Source organism: Alosa alosa, chromosome 6, assembly GCF_017589495.1.
Source record: "Alosa alosa isolate M-15738 ecotype Scorff River chromosome 6, AALO_Geno_1.1, whole genome shotgun sequence".
Lineage (NCBI taxonomy): Eukaryota > Metazoa > Chordata > Actinopteri > Clupeiformes > Clupeidae > Alosa > Alosa alosa.
In genome coordinates, this window is record NC_063194.1 from 6375698 (window position 1) to 6391975 (window position 16278).

General features: G+C 43.7%; 1 protein-coding gene across 1 annotated transcript in view; it reads right to left on the bottom strand.

Moving 5' to 3' along the window:
• The window catches only part of septin12 (septin 12), an 89725-nt gene that overhangs the window by 67853 nt on the left and 5594 nt on the right, over positions 1 to 16278 (bottom strand). Inside the window, exon 2 of the mRNA XM_048246400.1 lies at positions 12274 to 13647. Coding sequence (XP_048102357.1) covers positions 12274 to 13647 — 1374 coding nt within the window. The remainder of the gene's footprint in view (positions 1 to 12273; positions 13648 to 16278) is intronic.

Sequence of the window (16278 nt, forward strand, 5' to 3'; positions counted from 1 at the left end):
GAAAAACCTTTTGTTAGAATTTTTTTAGGGTTAGGTGTTTTTTTCCATATAGGCGGGTCAATATATGAAAAAAAAAACACCTAACCTCAAAAAAATTGATACAAAAGGTTTTTCAACTGATTATGATACCTTTAGATGTACTTAATAACATATTAAAAATCTAGTAAATTCTGACCCCAGTAAAGGGGTCATTTTCAAGATGGCGTCCAAGATGGCCACCAGAAGCTAATTTTGGCTATATCTGACGCATTATTCAGCCTAGGAAAGTGTTTTTCGTGTTTAATCAGATTTAGAGGTCACTGAGTCATATATGTCACACTAAAGTATCAGATCATCATTTTCAAAGACTTAGAATTTTCAAGATGGCGTCCAAGATGGCCACCGGACGCTAATTTTGGCAATATCTGACGCATTATTCAGCCCAGGAAAGTGTTTGTCGTGTTTAATCAGATTTAAAGGTCACTGATTCATATATGTCAGACTAAAGTATCAGTTCATCATTTTCAAAGACTTGTCATTTTCAAGATGGCATCCAAGATGGCCACCAGAGGCTAATTTTGGCTATATCTGAAGCATTATTCATTCCCGTACCGCTCCCTCAGTTTAGCTTTCAGATACTGATTACCGAATGGAATGGAATCAACCTCAATCAAATACTCTTTCATGTTAGATCCAAGTACAGAGACAGTCAACTGTTCTTAATTGTGTGCATTTCTGCAAGACACTCCGCTGTTCGTGTAGAAGATATGGATTACCTTGCACTGCTGCCTGTGGAACGTGTCAAAATGAACAATATGACAATCCACACAAGTTCCTTTCAGAGGAGTCAGAGGATGATGAATAATGATATAATAATTATTTCTGATCTACTTATGCATATAGTTTAAGATTCAGTTTAATTAGCTCCCCCTAATGATAGATGCCAACAATTATTGATCTACACAAATATACAATGCATGCCTACATAGTACATGGGTCATGGTTCATTAAAGTCATAAAACAGCCACTTACTCGCAAACGCTACTCTACATATTGTAAAAGCATATACCCTGTACATGAAATATAACATTAATCAACAAAATAACATTTCCATCTTCCTCCACATCAAGCATAATACATACTCTATTCTGTATAGGCAAATATAGTGTAAAGCCGATACATTTTGGATGCAGTCCAGGAAAAACAAATTAAACACTCTAAAATATATATTTTCTGAAAGCATATAATCTGTAGATAAGATATAACACCATTTAAAACATGTCCCATCTTCCTCCATGAATGCACAATACATTGCCCTCTATTCTGTATAGGCGAATCTAGTGTAAAGGGAATATATGTTGGCATGTACAGTCCAGGAAAAACAAATTAAACACTCTAAAATATATATTTTCTGAAAGCATATAATCTGTAGATAAAATATAGCACAATTTAAAACATGTCCCATCTTCCTCCGTGAATGCACAATACAAAGCCCTCTATACTGTATAGGCGAATCTAGTGTAAAAGGGATATATGTTGGCATGTACAGTCCAGGAAAAAGAAATTAAACACACTAAAATATATATTTTCTGAAAGCATATAATCTGTAGATAAGATATAGCACCATTTAAAACATGTCCCATCTTCCTCCATGAATGCACAATACAATGCCCTCTATTCTGTATAGGTGAATCTAGTGTAAAGGGGATATATGTTGGCATGTTAAGTCCAGGGAAAACTAATTAAACACCCTAAGATATATATTTTCTGAAAGCATATAATCTGTAGATAAGATATAACACCATTTAAAACATGTCCCATCTTCCTCCATGAATGCACAATACATTTCCCTCTATTCTGTATAGGCGAATCTAGTGTAAAGCGGATACATGTTGGCCTCTTTTGTCCAGGGAAAACAGATTAAACATCCTAAACTATATATTTTCTGAAAGCGTTTAACCTGCAGATGAGATATAACACCAGTTAAGACACGTCCCATCTTCCTCCATGCCATGAACAATACATTGCCCTCTATTCTGTATTGGTGAATCTAGTGTAAAGCAGATACATTTTGGCATGTACAGTCCAGGGAAAACAAATCAAACACCCTAAACTACATATTTTCTGAAAGCATATAACCTGCAGATGAGATAAAACACTAGTTAAGACATGTCCCATCTTCCTCTATGCCATGAACAATGCATTGCCCTCTATTCTGTATAGGCGAATCTAGTGTAAAGGGGATACATTTTAGCCTATATCGTCCAGGCAAAACAGATTAAACACCCCAAACCATATATTTTTTAAAAGCATATGACCTCTAGATGAGATATAACACCAGTTAAGACATGTCTTATCTTCCTCCATGCCATGGAGATGGTTAATAATCCTGTATTGCATTTGCTCTGTATTAAAACGCATTGATTTTAATTTATGGCTGAAAAAGGTAGAGCATTGAAACATTTTCAATTTTAACATTTAAAATCCTATTCTTGTTTAATTTGACCATCATTTGATATCAATTTCACCCCTGTAGGCTGAATAGTAATTGAGATATAGCCATGCTAACCTGTTGACAGCCATTTTGGCGGCCATTTTGAAAATGACCCCTTTCCCAAGGTCAGATTTTACTAGATTTTTATTATGTTATTTAGCATGTCCAACAGTACCAGAATCCATAAAAAAACATTTTGTATCAATTTTTTTTACGTTGAACCCTATATTGACCCGCCTAATATACGCAGCCACCTAACAGGCTCAATTCACATTCTCAAGGAGATGATTCATTTGCATGTATTCATTTAGCAGACGGTTTTATCCAAAGCTACTTACATATGTCAATTTTATTACAAAGCCTATTGTCCTGAAAGCAACTCGGAGTTAAGTGCTTTGCTCAAGACAAAACGGGAATTGAACCACACAACTTTTCTTTTCTGGCTACTGCATGCTAGTCCTCAACTAATAAAACCCGACTAGGGTGACTACAGGGCATGAAGCTATTATTTATGCATCCTACTCCAATACACACGCATACACACACGCACAGACGCACACACACAGACATGTGCCCAAACACTCTCATTGTCAATTCCTCTTAGATTTGTACCCATGGATTCTGCATGTGGACCAGTCATAAGGAACAGTTCTGTTCAGCATGTGTCGAGTGGCGAGCCAGTGAAATCAGCCGTGCTGTTTGTCTGACCTGTAACCTAGACACCACTCAAAACACACTCTCACACACACAGGCTGCTACAACACACAGCTGTGCTCACAGCTTTGTACACACACACACACACACACACACACACACACACACACACACACACACACAGGCTAATAACCATTTGATGCATTAAGTCCTGTATGTAATGTGGGATGTGTTGTACTGAGTTAGGCATACAAACCTGGGCTAGTGTGAGTGTTGTGATTAAATTTCAACTGCCAACTCATAGCTACTGATGCGTGCTGGTCAATTTGGAGCCGGTCAATATTTGTGCTCGTGTGTGTGTGTGTGTGTGTGTGTGTGTGTCTGTGTGTGTGTGTGTGTGTCTGTCTGTGTGTGTGTGTCTGTCTGTCTGTGTGTGTGTCTGTGTGTTTGTGTGTGTGTGTTAAGGGGACCCCACCCTGGGTTCTGTCAGGAAGCTTTGTTGACAAGCCTGTCCTCTACCTATCAACACAGCCTACAGTAACACAGAGGATAAGACAAGGTCAGACGTACACTGCACTGACTGACACAGTGTGTCTGTTTTTGTGTGTGTATGTGTGTGTGTGTGTGTGTGTGTGTGTGTGTGTGTGTGTGTGTGTGTGTGTGTGTGTGTGTGTGTGTGTGTGTGTGTGTGTGAGAGAGAGAGAGAGAGAGAAAACCAGACAAAAAAACAGGGGTGGGCAAAAACATTCGAATACATCAAAATGTATTTTAAAATAAAATATCAAATAGCCTAATTTTCAATGTATCAAAATAAACTACAAAATACAGTAGCCATGCTATGTATCAAAATAAAATACTGTATTTTTGTATTTTGGAAATACTAAAAATACTCACTTTGCAATATCCTTCCATATCTGTCTATTTAATTTATTCTTTCAGTCAATACACTGATTAAGTGGACAGTGTTTGAGAGCAACAGCTTTTTTCTGTCTACGAGACATGCCATAAACCTACAAACAGTCAACAGATCAACTATGCTGCTGACCGGCCTGTTACATCTCCAGTGGCGATTCTAGACATTTTAACAAGGGTGGCCCTAGTTAATTCCAGGGTGGCATGAGGCAAAACATCCAGACAAACAGAAACAGGCTCAAGATGTTAAATTAGCACAAATACATTAGGAAAACCATGCACCAAACACCAGGCCTACTCATCAATTGAAGGGCAAAAAACATACTCTCACATAAAATGTCTTTGTATTTTAATAAAATGCAAATACAAATAAACAAACATATTCAATCTAAGCTGTCTATCAATGTGTTATGCTGTGCTAAAACAAATTCCACGGGGACGAAAGAAACATGCAGTTTAGCCTAAGCTACGTAAACTTCCCAAAATTGTAATATTTCACAACAAATCCTTGACTGGTTGAATGGTCACCAGAATTCATATCGCTACCTGTAGCCTAGCCTATGCGACGAGTGTTTATGAGTGAGCTTGATGAACAGTACAGAAGACCTGCATCACTGTACGAAACATGACAAAATCATGAAACATGACATATTACACAGAACTGTAAATCATCTGATTTTAATATGTACAAATATCTAGGCTATTTAACATTTATGTTTTATTTAGCCTGCTAGGAAATGTAAAGCCCAAAGTTGGAGACATGTAGAAATTTGCTGCAAATTCAAAACCGGATTACTCTGGAATGGTTATCTGTACAGGGGGATGCTTTACACCTTTGTGTTCGGTAAGGTCCGCTGTTTATTGTGATATATGGTTTGTATGTATTGTTTGTATATGGGAAGAGTTTGCAAAGCATTCCACCGAGATGGGCGCAGAACTGTATAATAATATGATTAAATTAAAGTTACTTTTCTCGCGAACCGTTTACCACAGCAACTAGTGGCTAACATCTTTTAAAAGCAGAGAAAAAGCTCTTTCATGTGATGTAATACATTTAATGTCTGTGTGATGTCTGAGTAGGCTACTTCGCGAGAACAGTAGTTCAACAGAGAAGAATTTGGACGCTCTTTCTTTCTTGCCGTGCGCTGTCACTTTCTCCACTGCGAAAAAGACTAAATTAATTTGCGCTGTGAATGCTAAGATTATTTTAACAGGCCATAGGTTAAATGAAAATCGCTATTAGTCGGATGCAAAGAATATTGAAAGGGGGCATCAAGGTCAGTAGCCTGTGAACCTCCGATTTTCAAACCTTGATTAGGACAGTATTATCATTAAACGCTTTTAGGCCCACAGTTAATTTTTAACACTTAATGACCTGGCAAATGTTGGCTGGGTAGGCTAGGTAAAATAAGCAGGTAGGAAAATTAGTCTAGGATGATGTGATTCAAGACGCAACTTGTGTGTGTGATTAGATAAATAGGCACTGGCAGATGCGATAGGTAAATAGACATCTTTGTGTGTTAGCACAAGCTGTAGCCTGTAGGCCTAAACTCACATGCTAAAAACAATAAGTCATGTATAATGGCAAGCGTGTTGGCCACTTTCCGACATCTGTCTGACACTTCAAACTAGCGCTGCAAGTGCATCAAGAAAGGTCCTGCCTTAGACCGTCATAATGGCCAACCATAGACTAGGATTTTGGGGTGGCACCTGGGGTGGCCAATTTCAAGGGTGGCCTGTGCCACCCCGAGCCACCCCTCTGGCTTCGCCCCTGTACATCTCATAGTCTAAATACTGTATCAGAGATGCACTCAAAAAGTCCCAACTGAACTTGTCAAGTGGTACAAAGTGGAGACAAGTCTCTGACATTGTCAATGCCCAGATTGCTTGATACTGCACTGTGTAACGCTTTTGATCAGGAAGGATCATGACCCTTTTAGTTGGTTTTTAGTTAACTGGGTACCTTGTAAACACTAAATGGTGTTATATTGACGCCAAGGGGATAAATATTAATAAAATGATCATGTTGCCTTAGGTGATACATGGGGCAACTTTTTGAGCAATATTGCAGGGCAACCACATAACCGGCTCCATTTGTTTCGATTGGATGATTAAAGTTTTTAAGAAACTGATGATTAAAGTTCTCAAGAAACTGATGATTAAAGTTCTCAAGAAACTTGAGGTTTGTGTGAGAGGGAGTGTATTGTATGTGTGAGCAACCTATAGTTACTCATCTTGCACTGGATCATCTTCCTGAAACTCAATATTTTGATCACAACAAGTCTGGGCAAATTACTCAACACTAAGTCAACACTAGTCAGAGGCTACATTCATTGTTTTGCACTTTTATGATGTCATCACATTGTAAAATTATTGGTTTTACCAAAAATATTTGGCAATAGTTTTAAACTACAAAAATACACACCTATTCATGGGTTTCATCAGGTCCCTTTCCACAGATGTATAAAATCAGACAAGCACCTAGATTATGAATGTAGACTGCATGATGCTTGATTAATACACCTGTGGAAAGGGACCTGATTAAACCCATGAATAAAGTATTTTGATTCTTCAACCCAATAAAATACATATTGAAATGAAATACGTATTTTAAAACACTGCCCATCCCTGCAGATAAGTATGTCATATTTTTGTGTGTCTATCTGACTAATGAATATGTCTGTGAGTGAGATGTATCTGTCTGTGCTAATACACATGTGATGGTCAACTACTGTATGTTAGGAGAAGGTATACATAGACAACATGTCAACATCCTTGTGTACACACAGCCAGCAGTTTTCCATGCATGGTGCAGTGAGGCATCACACCTAAGAGTTCCCTCATTCCCTCATGCTAAATCTTTCTGCTGTCTAAATGGTAGTAAATCAGGCACAAATTGGGCCCTTATCCTTTTACACACAACTGTGTGCTAGTGCACACAAACTCTCTCAGACACACACACACAAACACACACACACGCCTGTACACACACACATACACATACACACACGCCTGTACACACACACAGAAAATATCTCTGCTTCCCGCAATCGTTACTCATCTCTTAGCTGTCTTTGACGTGGCACCTAGGTGATTTATCACTCTCTTCTTTTTGAAGAGGTAAATTACTGTAAATCCAAATGGAAATAAGCCATTTAAAGTGCCTTCACCTTCATCCGAACTCTACACAGAGAGAAATTGAGAGAGAGAGAGAGAAGACTTGAAAAGAGTGAAAAAGTGTGCAATCTCTCCTGCTGCAGGGCCAAGCTGCACGGATCGATGATAAGACAACTTTAACAAGGCAGTGTAATCTTATCTAGTGACTGAGGAAACACATTTCAGTCGCAGTCCAAAGGCAGGCCAGTTGCGGCTGGATATAACACTGATCTGGGGACGGGGACAGAGAGGCTAAACTAGTGCTGACTGAACGAGTGCTGACTGAAAACACACTGTTATAAATTCTTGTGCACCGTAAAAAAAAGAATAAAAAAACATAAACATACAGATTTGTACTCTATATTTTCAACCATCATTTCTCCCAAGACTCCAACATATTTGGGGGTTAAAGGAAACAGATGAATGAAGAAGTCTTTTTTTCTTCTAAGTGTGTTTTTTTCTCCAAAATCCATGAGTTCTGACAGTTTCCTTTAAAGAACAGTTCTCTCTCTCTCTCTCTCTTGCTTGCTCACTCTCCTTAAGCCAGGGGGGATAGTGGGAGGGTGGCCTAAAACATCTGCTGGAGAAGAATTTATTCCCTAAATCACTGTCATTAAATCCAGAATAAATTGTGCTGTATAAGAGAGAAAAGAGCCTGCTGCCTGGTCTTGGCATGTGGCAACATGAAACTGAATGGGGGAGAAACAGAAACAAAGAGTACAGGAAGAGTGCAGAAACTTATTTGAAAGCCTGTCCTAACTCCCAGTCTCGTTTTAACAATGTTTTTATTACTGACGGAACACGCTGCCATACATAACCCTTAATTATTTATAAATTAAATGTTTGCTATTGTTATCTATCGTTCTGTTTGAATTGTGCAATTATGGCAACATTGGCAACGGTCCATATTTACTGTACTGGACAGGGGAGATTGGAGGGAGGAACACCAGCTCCGGATATCTCCGGATATCTATCCCCAGCGATGTTAAGGTCATCTGTTTTGGAGGAAATGCTGCTTGCCATATATCTATAAAGGGAGATTAGATACACACCATTGTTCCCCTCATCTAAGATTTCTCTGCTGAGTCAGGGTAAAGTAGAATGCACAGAGGAATATAATTAGTGTTTTCTCTACTGTGTTTTTCCTCTAAAACTTCAAAAAGCTCCATCTCCTCAGTCAGTCAGTCAGTTAGTCAGTCAGTCAATCCTCTGCTGGAGGAAGGGTGGAGAGGAAAAGCCCCTTGGCTGGGTTTTGTTTTCATGTTTTCATTTGAAAGCAAAACTTCTTTGCTTTCGAAATAAAAAAAAGTGCTTGTAGCATAACAATCATTTCATGGCAAACATCCATTAAGAGGAAATGTTTCATTTTTACGAGCATATCATTCACAGTCATGCACAACAGGACAGTCTTAATATTTTCTTCTATCAGTGTGGCGCTGAACATCCATAAGTGTTCTCAATATCAGGACCACAGCTGATGTTGGCACAGGCCTGTCCCACCATTGGATTGGGGCAGTCGTGGCCTACTGGTTAGGGCTTCGGGCTTGTAACCGAAGGGTTGCCGGTTCGATCCCCGACCAGTAGGAATGGCTGAAGTGCCTTTGAGCAAGGCCCTTAACCCCTCACTGCTCCCCGAGCACCACTGTAGCAAGGCAGCTCACTGTGCTGGGTTAGTGTGTACTTCAACTCTCTGTGTTCACTAATTCACGGATGGGATAAATGCAGAGACCAAATTCCTTGTATACGCAAGTATACTTGGCCGATAAACCTGATTTACATTTACATTTTGGATGCGATTCCTTGTTCTGGGGATCAACACTGAGACATTTCAGGCTTTGTTCAACTGTGTGAATTCTAGGTATTTCACATGTCATCCTTTTGATGCTTGAGTAAACTGTAATTTGCGATGGACATAAAATACATTCTAATGAGCTGACATAAGTAGTGCTCCAAGCAAGGAACAGGGTAACCTGTTTATCCCTGGCAGCAGTCAGGCCACATCAGGGCCAAGTCAAAACCCAGTGTCTCTCAGGAGTTACCCCTTATCGGCAAAATTCCTTTTGGAACGATGACATCTACGGCATGGAAAACCCCTTCGGCTGAGTTATGACAGGTTTACACACACAGAGTAAAAACACTCGACTCTCGTCTTCTTCTTCAAGCATGCAGAAAACTGACCGGCCTACATGTAAATATTTGTGAGCTGCAAGCTGTACTGGACACATACTGTTTATCCCCTCATATCCTACAGAATGCCAGGTGAGTGTCAATACGAAGGATAGCACGTTTTAACGGAGTGTTCAGAGCCCCAAGGTTTTTAGGATATAGATCTTAAATGAATGTAGCAAATGTCATTGACATCCTGGTATTATTGCTTATGTTTAACTGTTATGTAAGAGGGAGAACTGGAAAAGGTCAGGTTAACAAAACCTAGGACATCAGAGAAAACTTGATGAATGGTCATTTTCACTGCCTTTTCAGGAAGTTCAGAAACAACCCCCATAGACCTCCGAACAATGGGAGTGGGTGAGGTGTTAGATGTACATCTAAAAATACCACTGTTTTAACACGCTGAAAACATGAGCGGGGTGTGTCAAGCTGGCTCGGTGACACCGAAACATCTGCTCGAGTCCAGTGGCCAAGATAAAGAGAGAAAAGAAATATGAGGATGCATTCGAAAGGGAACACGAGGATACACTACAAAGAGGCAAACACACGACCACACCTACGTCAGTGTAATGACAGTTAAGCTCTGTTCCAACTAGCCAGCTGCCTCAGATTAGTTAACTCTCTCTCTCCAGAGTAACTTTTATGAGCTGGATGAACCTAACATCCTTACCCCTCCCACCCCCACCAACAGTGATGGATATGGATGTGTCAGCTTCAGGAAGAAGCCCATACAACATCACCAACATGTCCATTTGACTCCTGTGCCCTCTGTCAAAAAACAAAGCTTGACAGTTGTTAACCTGGAAAACTTGCCCCGAGGCCAGGCCTATAGTTTGCACCCCCACACCCCCACACCCCACCACCCCAGAGAAAAAAAAAACATATCCGCTGGAAAGTATAAATCACACAGTGCAAATGCAACAGTGTTTACGTTTAAGGGGAAAACATGGCACTAGTGGGGCCGTTTGTTACCCAGCTGTCTGAGATCACGCCGGATGTCAGAACACTCATCCCAGTGTTTCCCTTGCACACTCTCTCTCTCTCTCTCTCTCTCTCTCTCACACACACACACACCCTCCCCCTTTTGCTTTTTGAGAGATGCAGAAGATAGGTGCCATGGGAGAACCTCCACATTTTCTCTTCCATAGCCAAGCGTAGTACCAGGCACCCATGGGGTCTTCACAGTTGAGTGAGTCCCTGTTTTCTTTGGTCAGACCAAGTGCTGCGAACTTCCCTCCATTAAACAGCACCAGAGAGAGAAAGAGAGAAGGGGGGAGGAAAAGAGTGAGGTAAAATGAGAATAAGAGAAAGGGTGAAAGAGAGAGAGAGAGAGAGAGAAAGTGAAAATGAGAAGAACTGGAAGAATGGAAAAGGTAAAAAAAAACCTAGAAAACAGCATAGCCCCTTAACCCCTCGGAAATAATGCTTTTTGAATCAAGAACAAAAAAAACAACAACGTTGCAACTTAGAATTCTTTCTTTCCGCTCATCAGAGTTGTCTCATCAGACAACTTTTTTGGTCTGTCTTTGTCATCTGTTTGTGGATAACTTTATCTCCTCTTCCCTTTGGCTTTTTTTAAAAGGCTGAACTTGGCCAGCCTCCTTCCACACATGTCACTCGCTCCTTCTCTCATCTCTGGTTGTTTCCTGTAAGGGATGCACGTCTTAACCACAGTTAGTGAGCACTTCCACATGGCTGCCCAAGGCACCAGGCACAAGGCCAGCTAGTACAGCAGCCAAGCTATCTGGTGTAGGTCAAGTACTTCAATGTCACCTGCTCTCCACATCACATGAGTCACCTTACCAACTAACATTTGTATTGGCCAGTAAGTCCAGCACAGTGTCAGTAGCATGCTTCTACCTGTCACATCTGGTCTCATACTGAAGCTCTTTCAACACACATTTGTTTCATTGGTGGCTTTTGAAGGCACAAAAGTCCTGGCTCTTGTTAGACCTCAACTCACTGCTTCTCTCTCTCTCTCTCTCTCTCTCTCTCTCTCTCTCCAGCCCAGCCCAGCTCGGACATGAGCGGATCTCAGGCCGCACGCTTACTGATGCTGCCCACGGCTAAATCCCTCCAGTCTCAGCCACAAAACCCATTTCTGTCAGCTGGGGAGATACCATTAGACTGCCGACGTCAACGCTTCCCGTCGTGTTTTGGGCCGATCCCAAAGGTGAGCGGGGCTAAAAACAACAACGTCTTGACAGGTTTTCGTTTTTTTCTTTTTTCCCCCCTCCCAACTTCCCCCAGGAATGGCGAGGCAGGTGAGAGACGCCTCGCTTTGCGGATCAGCTCAGCACCTGGGGGACTCGCATCTCTCCCCCGTGGGGAAGAGAGCAGAGCTGCCTCGTATTGCCAGGAAGGAAACCACAGTGGTGGCCAGCAGGGGATTTTACTTTTTGGGAATGAATGTGTTGACAAGCTGCATTGCACCGCTATCACTGGTTGCCCTCAGCTATTTGTTGATATGACAAGAATTTCACCCATTGTTGTTGGTGGGCTTCCCCCCCGTTCTGTCTGATTCATTCACTGTCTCTGTATGCATCTGACTTTATTTTCTTTTAGTTTGACCTCCCTCATTCTCCTCTACTGTATGTTTGTGAGGCATTGACAGACACCTGTGATGACAACATGGCTTCAAACAAAGAGAAGCTCTAATGGTGGTAGACAGCAGGGGGGAGGGGGGCTCCCCCTCCTTCCCATGTCCCTCAGTATGTACTTAACTAATGGTACTAAACGCCAAAGCAGTCTCAGCCTTCTGCATAGTCTGGGTGTTCCGATTTTCCTTGTGGCTCTTCATAAAGACCTCCCAAAAGGGCAAGAAAGTAGTGGAACAAAAGTGTTTTGCTTTTTGTTTTTTTGGAGTAGTAGTCATTGTACAGTGGTTATAAAAGCATATGCCGTCTTACCTTCCTCCCTGGCATGCTCCTGCCTTTGCAAGGCTGGTGACTCCCTCTTAATGCCATTGCTGAAAGGAAGGATGGGGCTTTGGGCTGGCACCTTGGCATCCACCCGGGAGAAGGAGGCAATCCTCTGGAGTATCGAGCCAACGCTCTCCTTGGCCTGGGTCACGTCGAGGTCGGCCTCGTTAGCGCTGTGGTCCGGGACAGCGAACGGCGGCAGCTGTGGCGGCGGGGTGACCGGGGAGAGCTGGACGACTTGCGGCTGGGAGGCCAGGTTGAGCTGCGGGGTCTGGGCCGGCGAGAGTGGCACGGGAGACGGGCTGACGCAGGGCACGGGCATGGCACCGGGCTGGGAGCACACCGGCTCCCTCTTCTCCACATTGTTGTTGTTGTTGTGGTGGTGGACGAGGGTCAGGTCAGTGCTGTCCAGGCTGCTGATGGAGGCGGAGGGACTGGTGGACATGGATGGGCTGCTGGAGCAGGGCAGGAACCTCGGAGGGGGTTTCGGGGGGGCGCCGGTGGCCTCGACCACCTGGCATTTATTGGCCACCAGGCTGTCCAGATCCAGGGGGAACTTGTTGAGCTTGGCCCGCTCCTTGGGCTTGGGGGACTGCTGCGGCTGGTGGTTGGGAGGCGAGTACGGAGGCTCCTTACCGTACGGGCTGGCATTCTGCATCCCGCGGTGCGGGACGTTGTTCCACGGCACGCCGGCGTTGGCGAAGCGGGAGCCGGGCGAGACCACGCGCCTCATCCCACTGCTGCCGCCGCTCTCGATCTGGAGATCCAGAGAGGGCATGGAGCCGTGGGTGATGCCCATGGGCTCGGTGGGGATGACCAGAGGGTTCTCCAGTTCCGAGTGGAACACGTTCCCGTGCGAGGAGAACTTCTTCAGGACGGGGCTGGTCATGCAGGGGGCCTTGTTGTACTCCCCGACCCCTGACATGGGGCTTTGCGGGGGGCTGGTGGCGTAGGAGTTCAGCTTGGACGAGGCCTGGTACTCCAGGCTGGAGGAGGAGCTGTGCAGGCTGTCATTGTCACTGCCGGGGCCTGACGACGAGTTGAATCCGTTGGGGTTGAACTTGTTCTGGAAGGACGCGGCTCGGTTGATGCCAGTGCTGGCGTGGATGTTTGGCTTGCCCATGGTGCCCCGGTTGAAGGACAGACTGGAGACCATCCTGGACTTCTGCACAGGGCTCTGGGCGGGACTCGAACCCACGCTGATCCGGGAGCGGTAGGCCGAGGACATGTGATTCGACGGACTCCGGCTCTCATTGGTCTTGTTGAGAATGGAGGTGGGGCTTATGGGGGAAGTGACAGGAGACGCTGGGGAGAAGGCTGGGATCTCGTCCACATCGTCAATATCAAAGGATCGCTTCAGCGCTGTAATGGAATAGAGATTCATGTTAGCAGAAATTCATTTGGAGGTTTGATTCATTCATTTGGTGGTACATTTTCACATTTGTAAATTCAGTGATAGTTCGTTTTTTTAAAAAATCTCTGGTCTAAAGGAAGTATAAAAACATAGCTGAAACACAGTTTTAACACATCAAAGTCTAGGTCTAAGTGATCTTTACGAAGCTGAAACACAAAGAACAATGAATGCGAAAGACTCTTTTTTTTAAGAATACCATATACTTAAGTCTGTTAACATAGTAAAAAGAATGTCTCTAGGAACAAAAAATGCAGGTTTTCACCACAGCTAAAGTAACCCATTTACTTTATACTGATCCACACATACTTCAAAGCTCCTCTGTTGCTTTCATGATAACAATAAAAAAAATCGATGTATAGCGGTCATTTACCAGATTGTGTTTATAGTGCCACTAAAAGCTTGAGAGTCTGCACTTCTGTGTAAAAGACAGAGCAGGGCCCATTTTCAATGGCCCTCTGTCAGACACATTGTTAGAGGCCAAGCTATAATTACAGTGGTGTCTGTTTGATCTTTCTTTGAGGTTGGCATGACATCACTATGTAAAGCATACTTCATTCCTGAAGCCAGGTTATGTCTTGCAAGTGTCTCATTCATGTAATCCAGTCCAGACTCAGAGCTAGCAAGGAGTCCAAGATTCACGTAAACATGTAGGACTGTTGATGGCTTGACAGATTTAGACAGTTTAATTTGATTTACTTGTAGGCGACAGCGTGCACGTGTTTGCACAGCACAGTGAGGTCCTTAGTTTCTGTACATTACCCTCAAGAACGAAGGCAAAAACACAAAAGTAGTTTTGAGATTTCCCAACAATCTGGAAAGTCCTCACACACACCTGTGGTAGTCTTAGTGGTAGTCTTTGACTAAAATCTTTAGGACTTTTTGGACAGCGTTTATAACAATGCACTCACATACATATACATACACACACAAATGCAAAGCCAACAAAGACAAAAAGCTCTGAGTGTGCACAAAGTAAGACCACAAGATACAAAATGGCCCCACCACACCTGGACCATGTGAATTGTGCTGGTGTCCCTTAATCCCCCAGACCCTGGGACACAAAGCCAATGGCAAACACTGTTTTCCGACCTTTTCCCTTTGTGAGAGGCTAAGGCTCTTCCTCCTGCACAAAGGGCCGATTCACGGACAGTGTCAGGGGCTGAAGGCTTGGATTACAGCGGCCCTTGCCATGACCCAGAATTCCAGTGGAGAACAATGAGAGCGTCCGCAGACAGACCCACACTCACTCTCACGCAGCAGCCCAGACACACAGAGAGAGAAAGAGAGGCATTTCTGCCGACCGAAAAAGCATTTAATGTGGCCATCAAAGCGGCCAGTGACAACGGCCGGAACAGACAAGCATGGCGGTGTGGGGAGTTGAAATGAGATAACTCTGATATAAGTCTCTCTCTCTCTCTCTCTATTTCTCCCTCTCTCTCTTTTTCTCTCTTTCTTTCTCGCTCTCTTACGCATTTTTTGTCACTGTCTTTCTCTCATACTAACAAATGTCTTAATCATTAATTACACAAAACTGAAAAGCAACGACAAAAAAAAAAAAACCTCAGGCAAGAAGTCATTTCTCAGAGCCTTATCCCATTCAGGCTCAGTCAGTCAGAACTGTGTAAACAGGACGCTATCGGTGCCTGGGATATCACAGCATCTGGAGTAGCAACTCTGATTTTTATCTCGCGCCACTGGGTGAGCGGCACGTCTTTCTGTAGGGTATGCTACTCATTAAGAGCTGCAAGAAACTTCAAGCGCTAAATCAAATCACATTTCATGAAGCAGTGGCTGACAACCCCCCCACCCCCAGCTCCTTCTTTTTCTGTACAGTGAGCAAGACCACGGTCCCGTTGTCTCCGTCAGTTCCATCAACAGCAGCACAGCTGTGAGAGTTTAGCCCCCTAATCAAATTCCAACAGCGTGACCCCCTGTGCCATAGACACATGGTCCTCTCAGCCTTAATGGACAACCGGGTGCACGCGCTCTGGTGCACGCCGCTCTGTGTGGCTTTTGGCTGGGTGGGGGGTTTGGTGAAAGACTACATTAGCGGCCAGCGAGCACTTGTTTTGGATGTCGTAAAATTTTTTTTTTAAAAACGCAGCAGGCTGCCGGCTTGGTCGCCGTGGGTGTTCACACACAGGAGACACAAGAGAGCAACGAGTGAGAGGCACGTAGCTGCGGCCGTGCACCACTACCACCACCACAACAATAACGCAGCTACTCCCAGCGCCCCGAACCGCAGAGGAATTCCAACAGCCTGGCACAACGCTAACGGTTTTGCACAAAGCAGAGCCGGGACGAGTGTGAACTCGCCCTGGCAGCTCAGGCAAGGGAAGGGGTGCAGGGTGGGGTGGGAGTCGGGGCGGGGGTGGGGGGCGGCTAGGGGGAGATATCAGGTGATTGCTGGCACCCGCTCAAAAACTGAGGAAATAATTACGATGACAGGCGAGCCTTGGTGGCACGTCTCCACTCTGGGACTACTCTGCTCTCTCTCTTTCTCTCTCTCTCTCTCTCTCTTTCTCTCTCAGCGTTCCTTTCGGTTCAAATCCTCTCAGCTTACCCATGGAGCTACACAC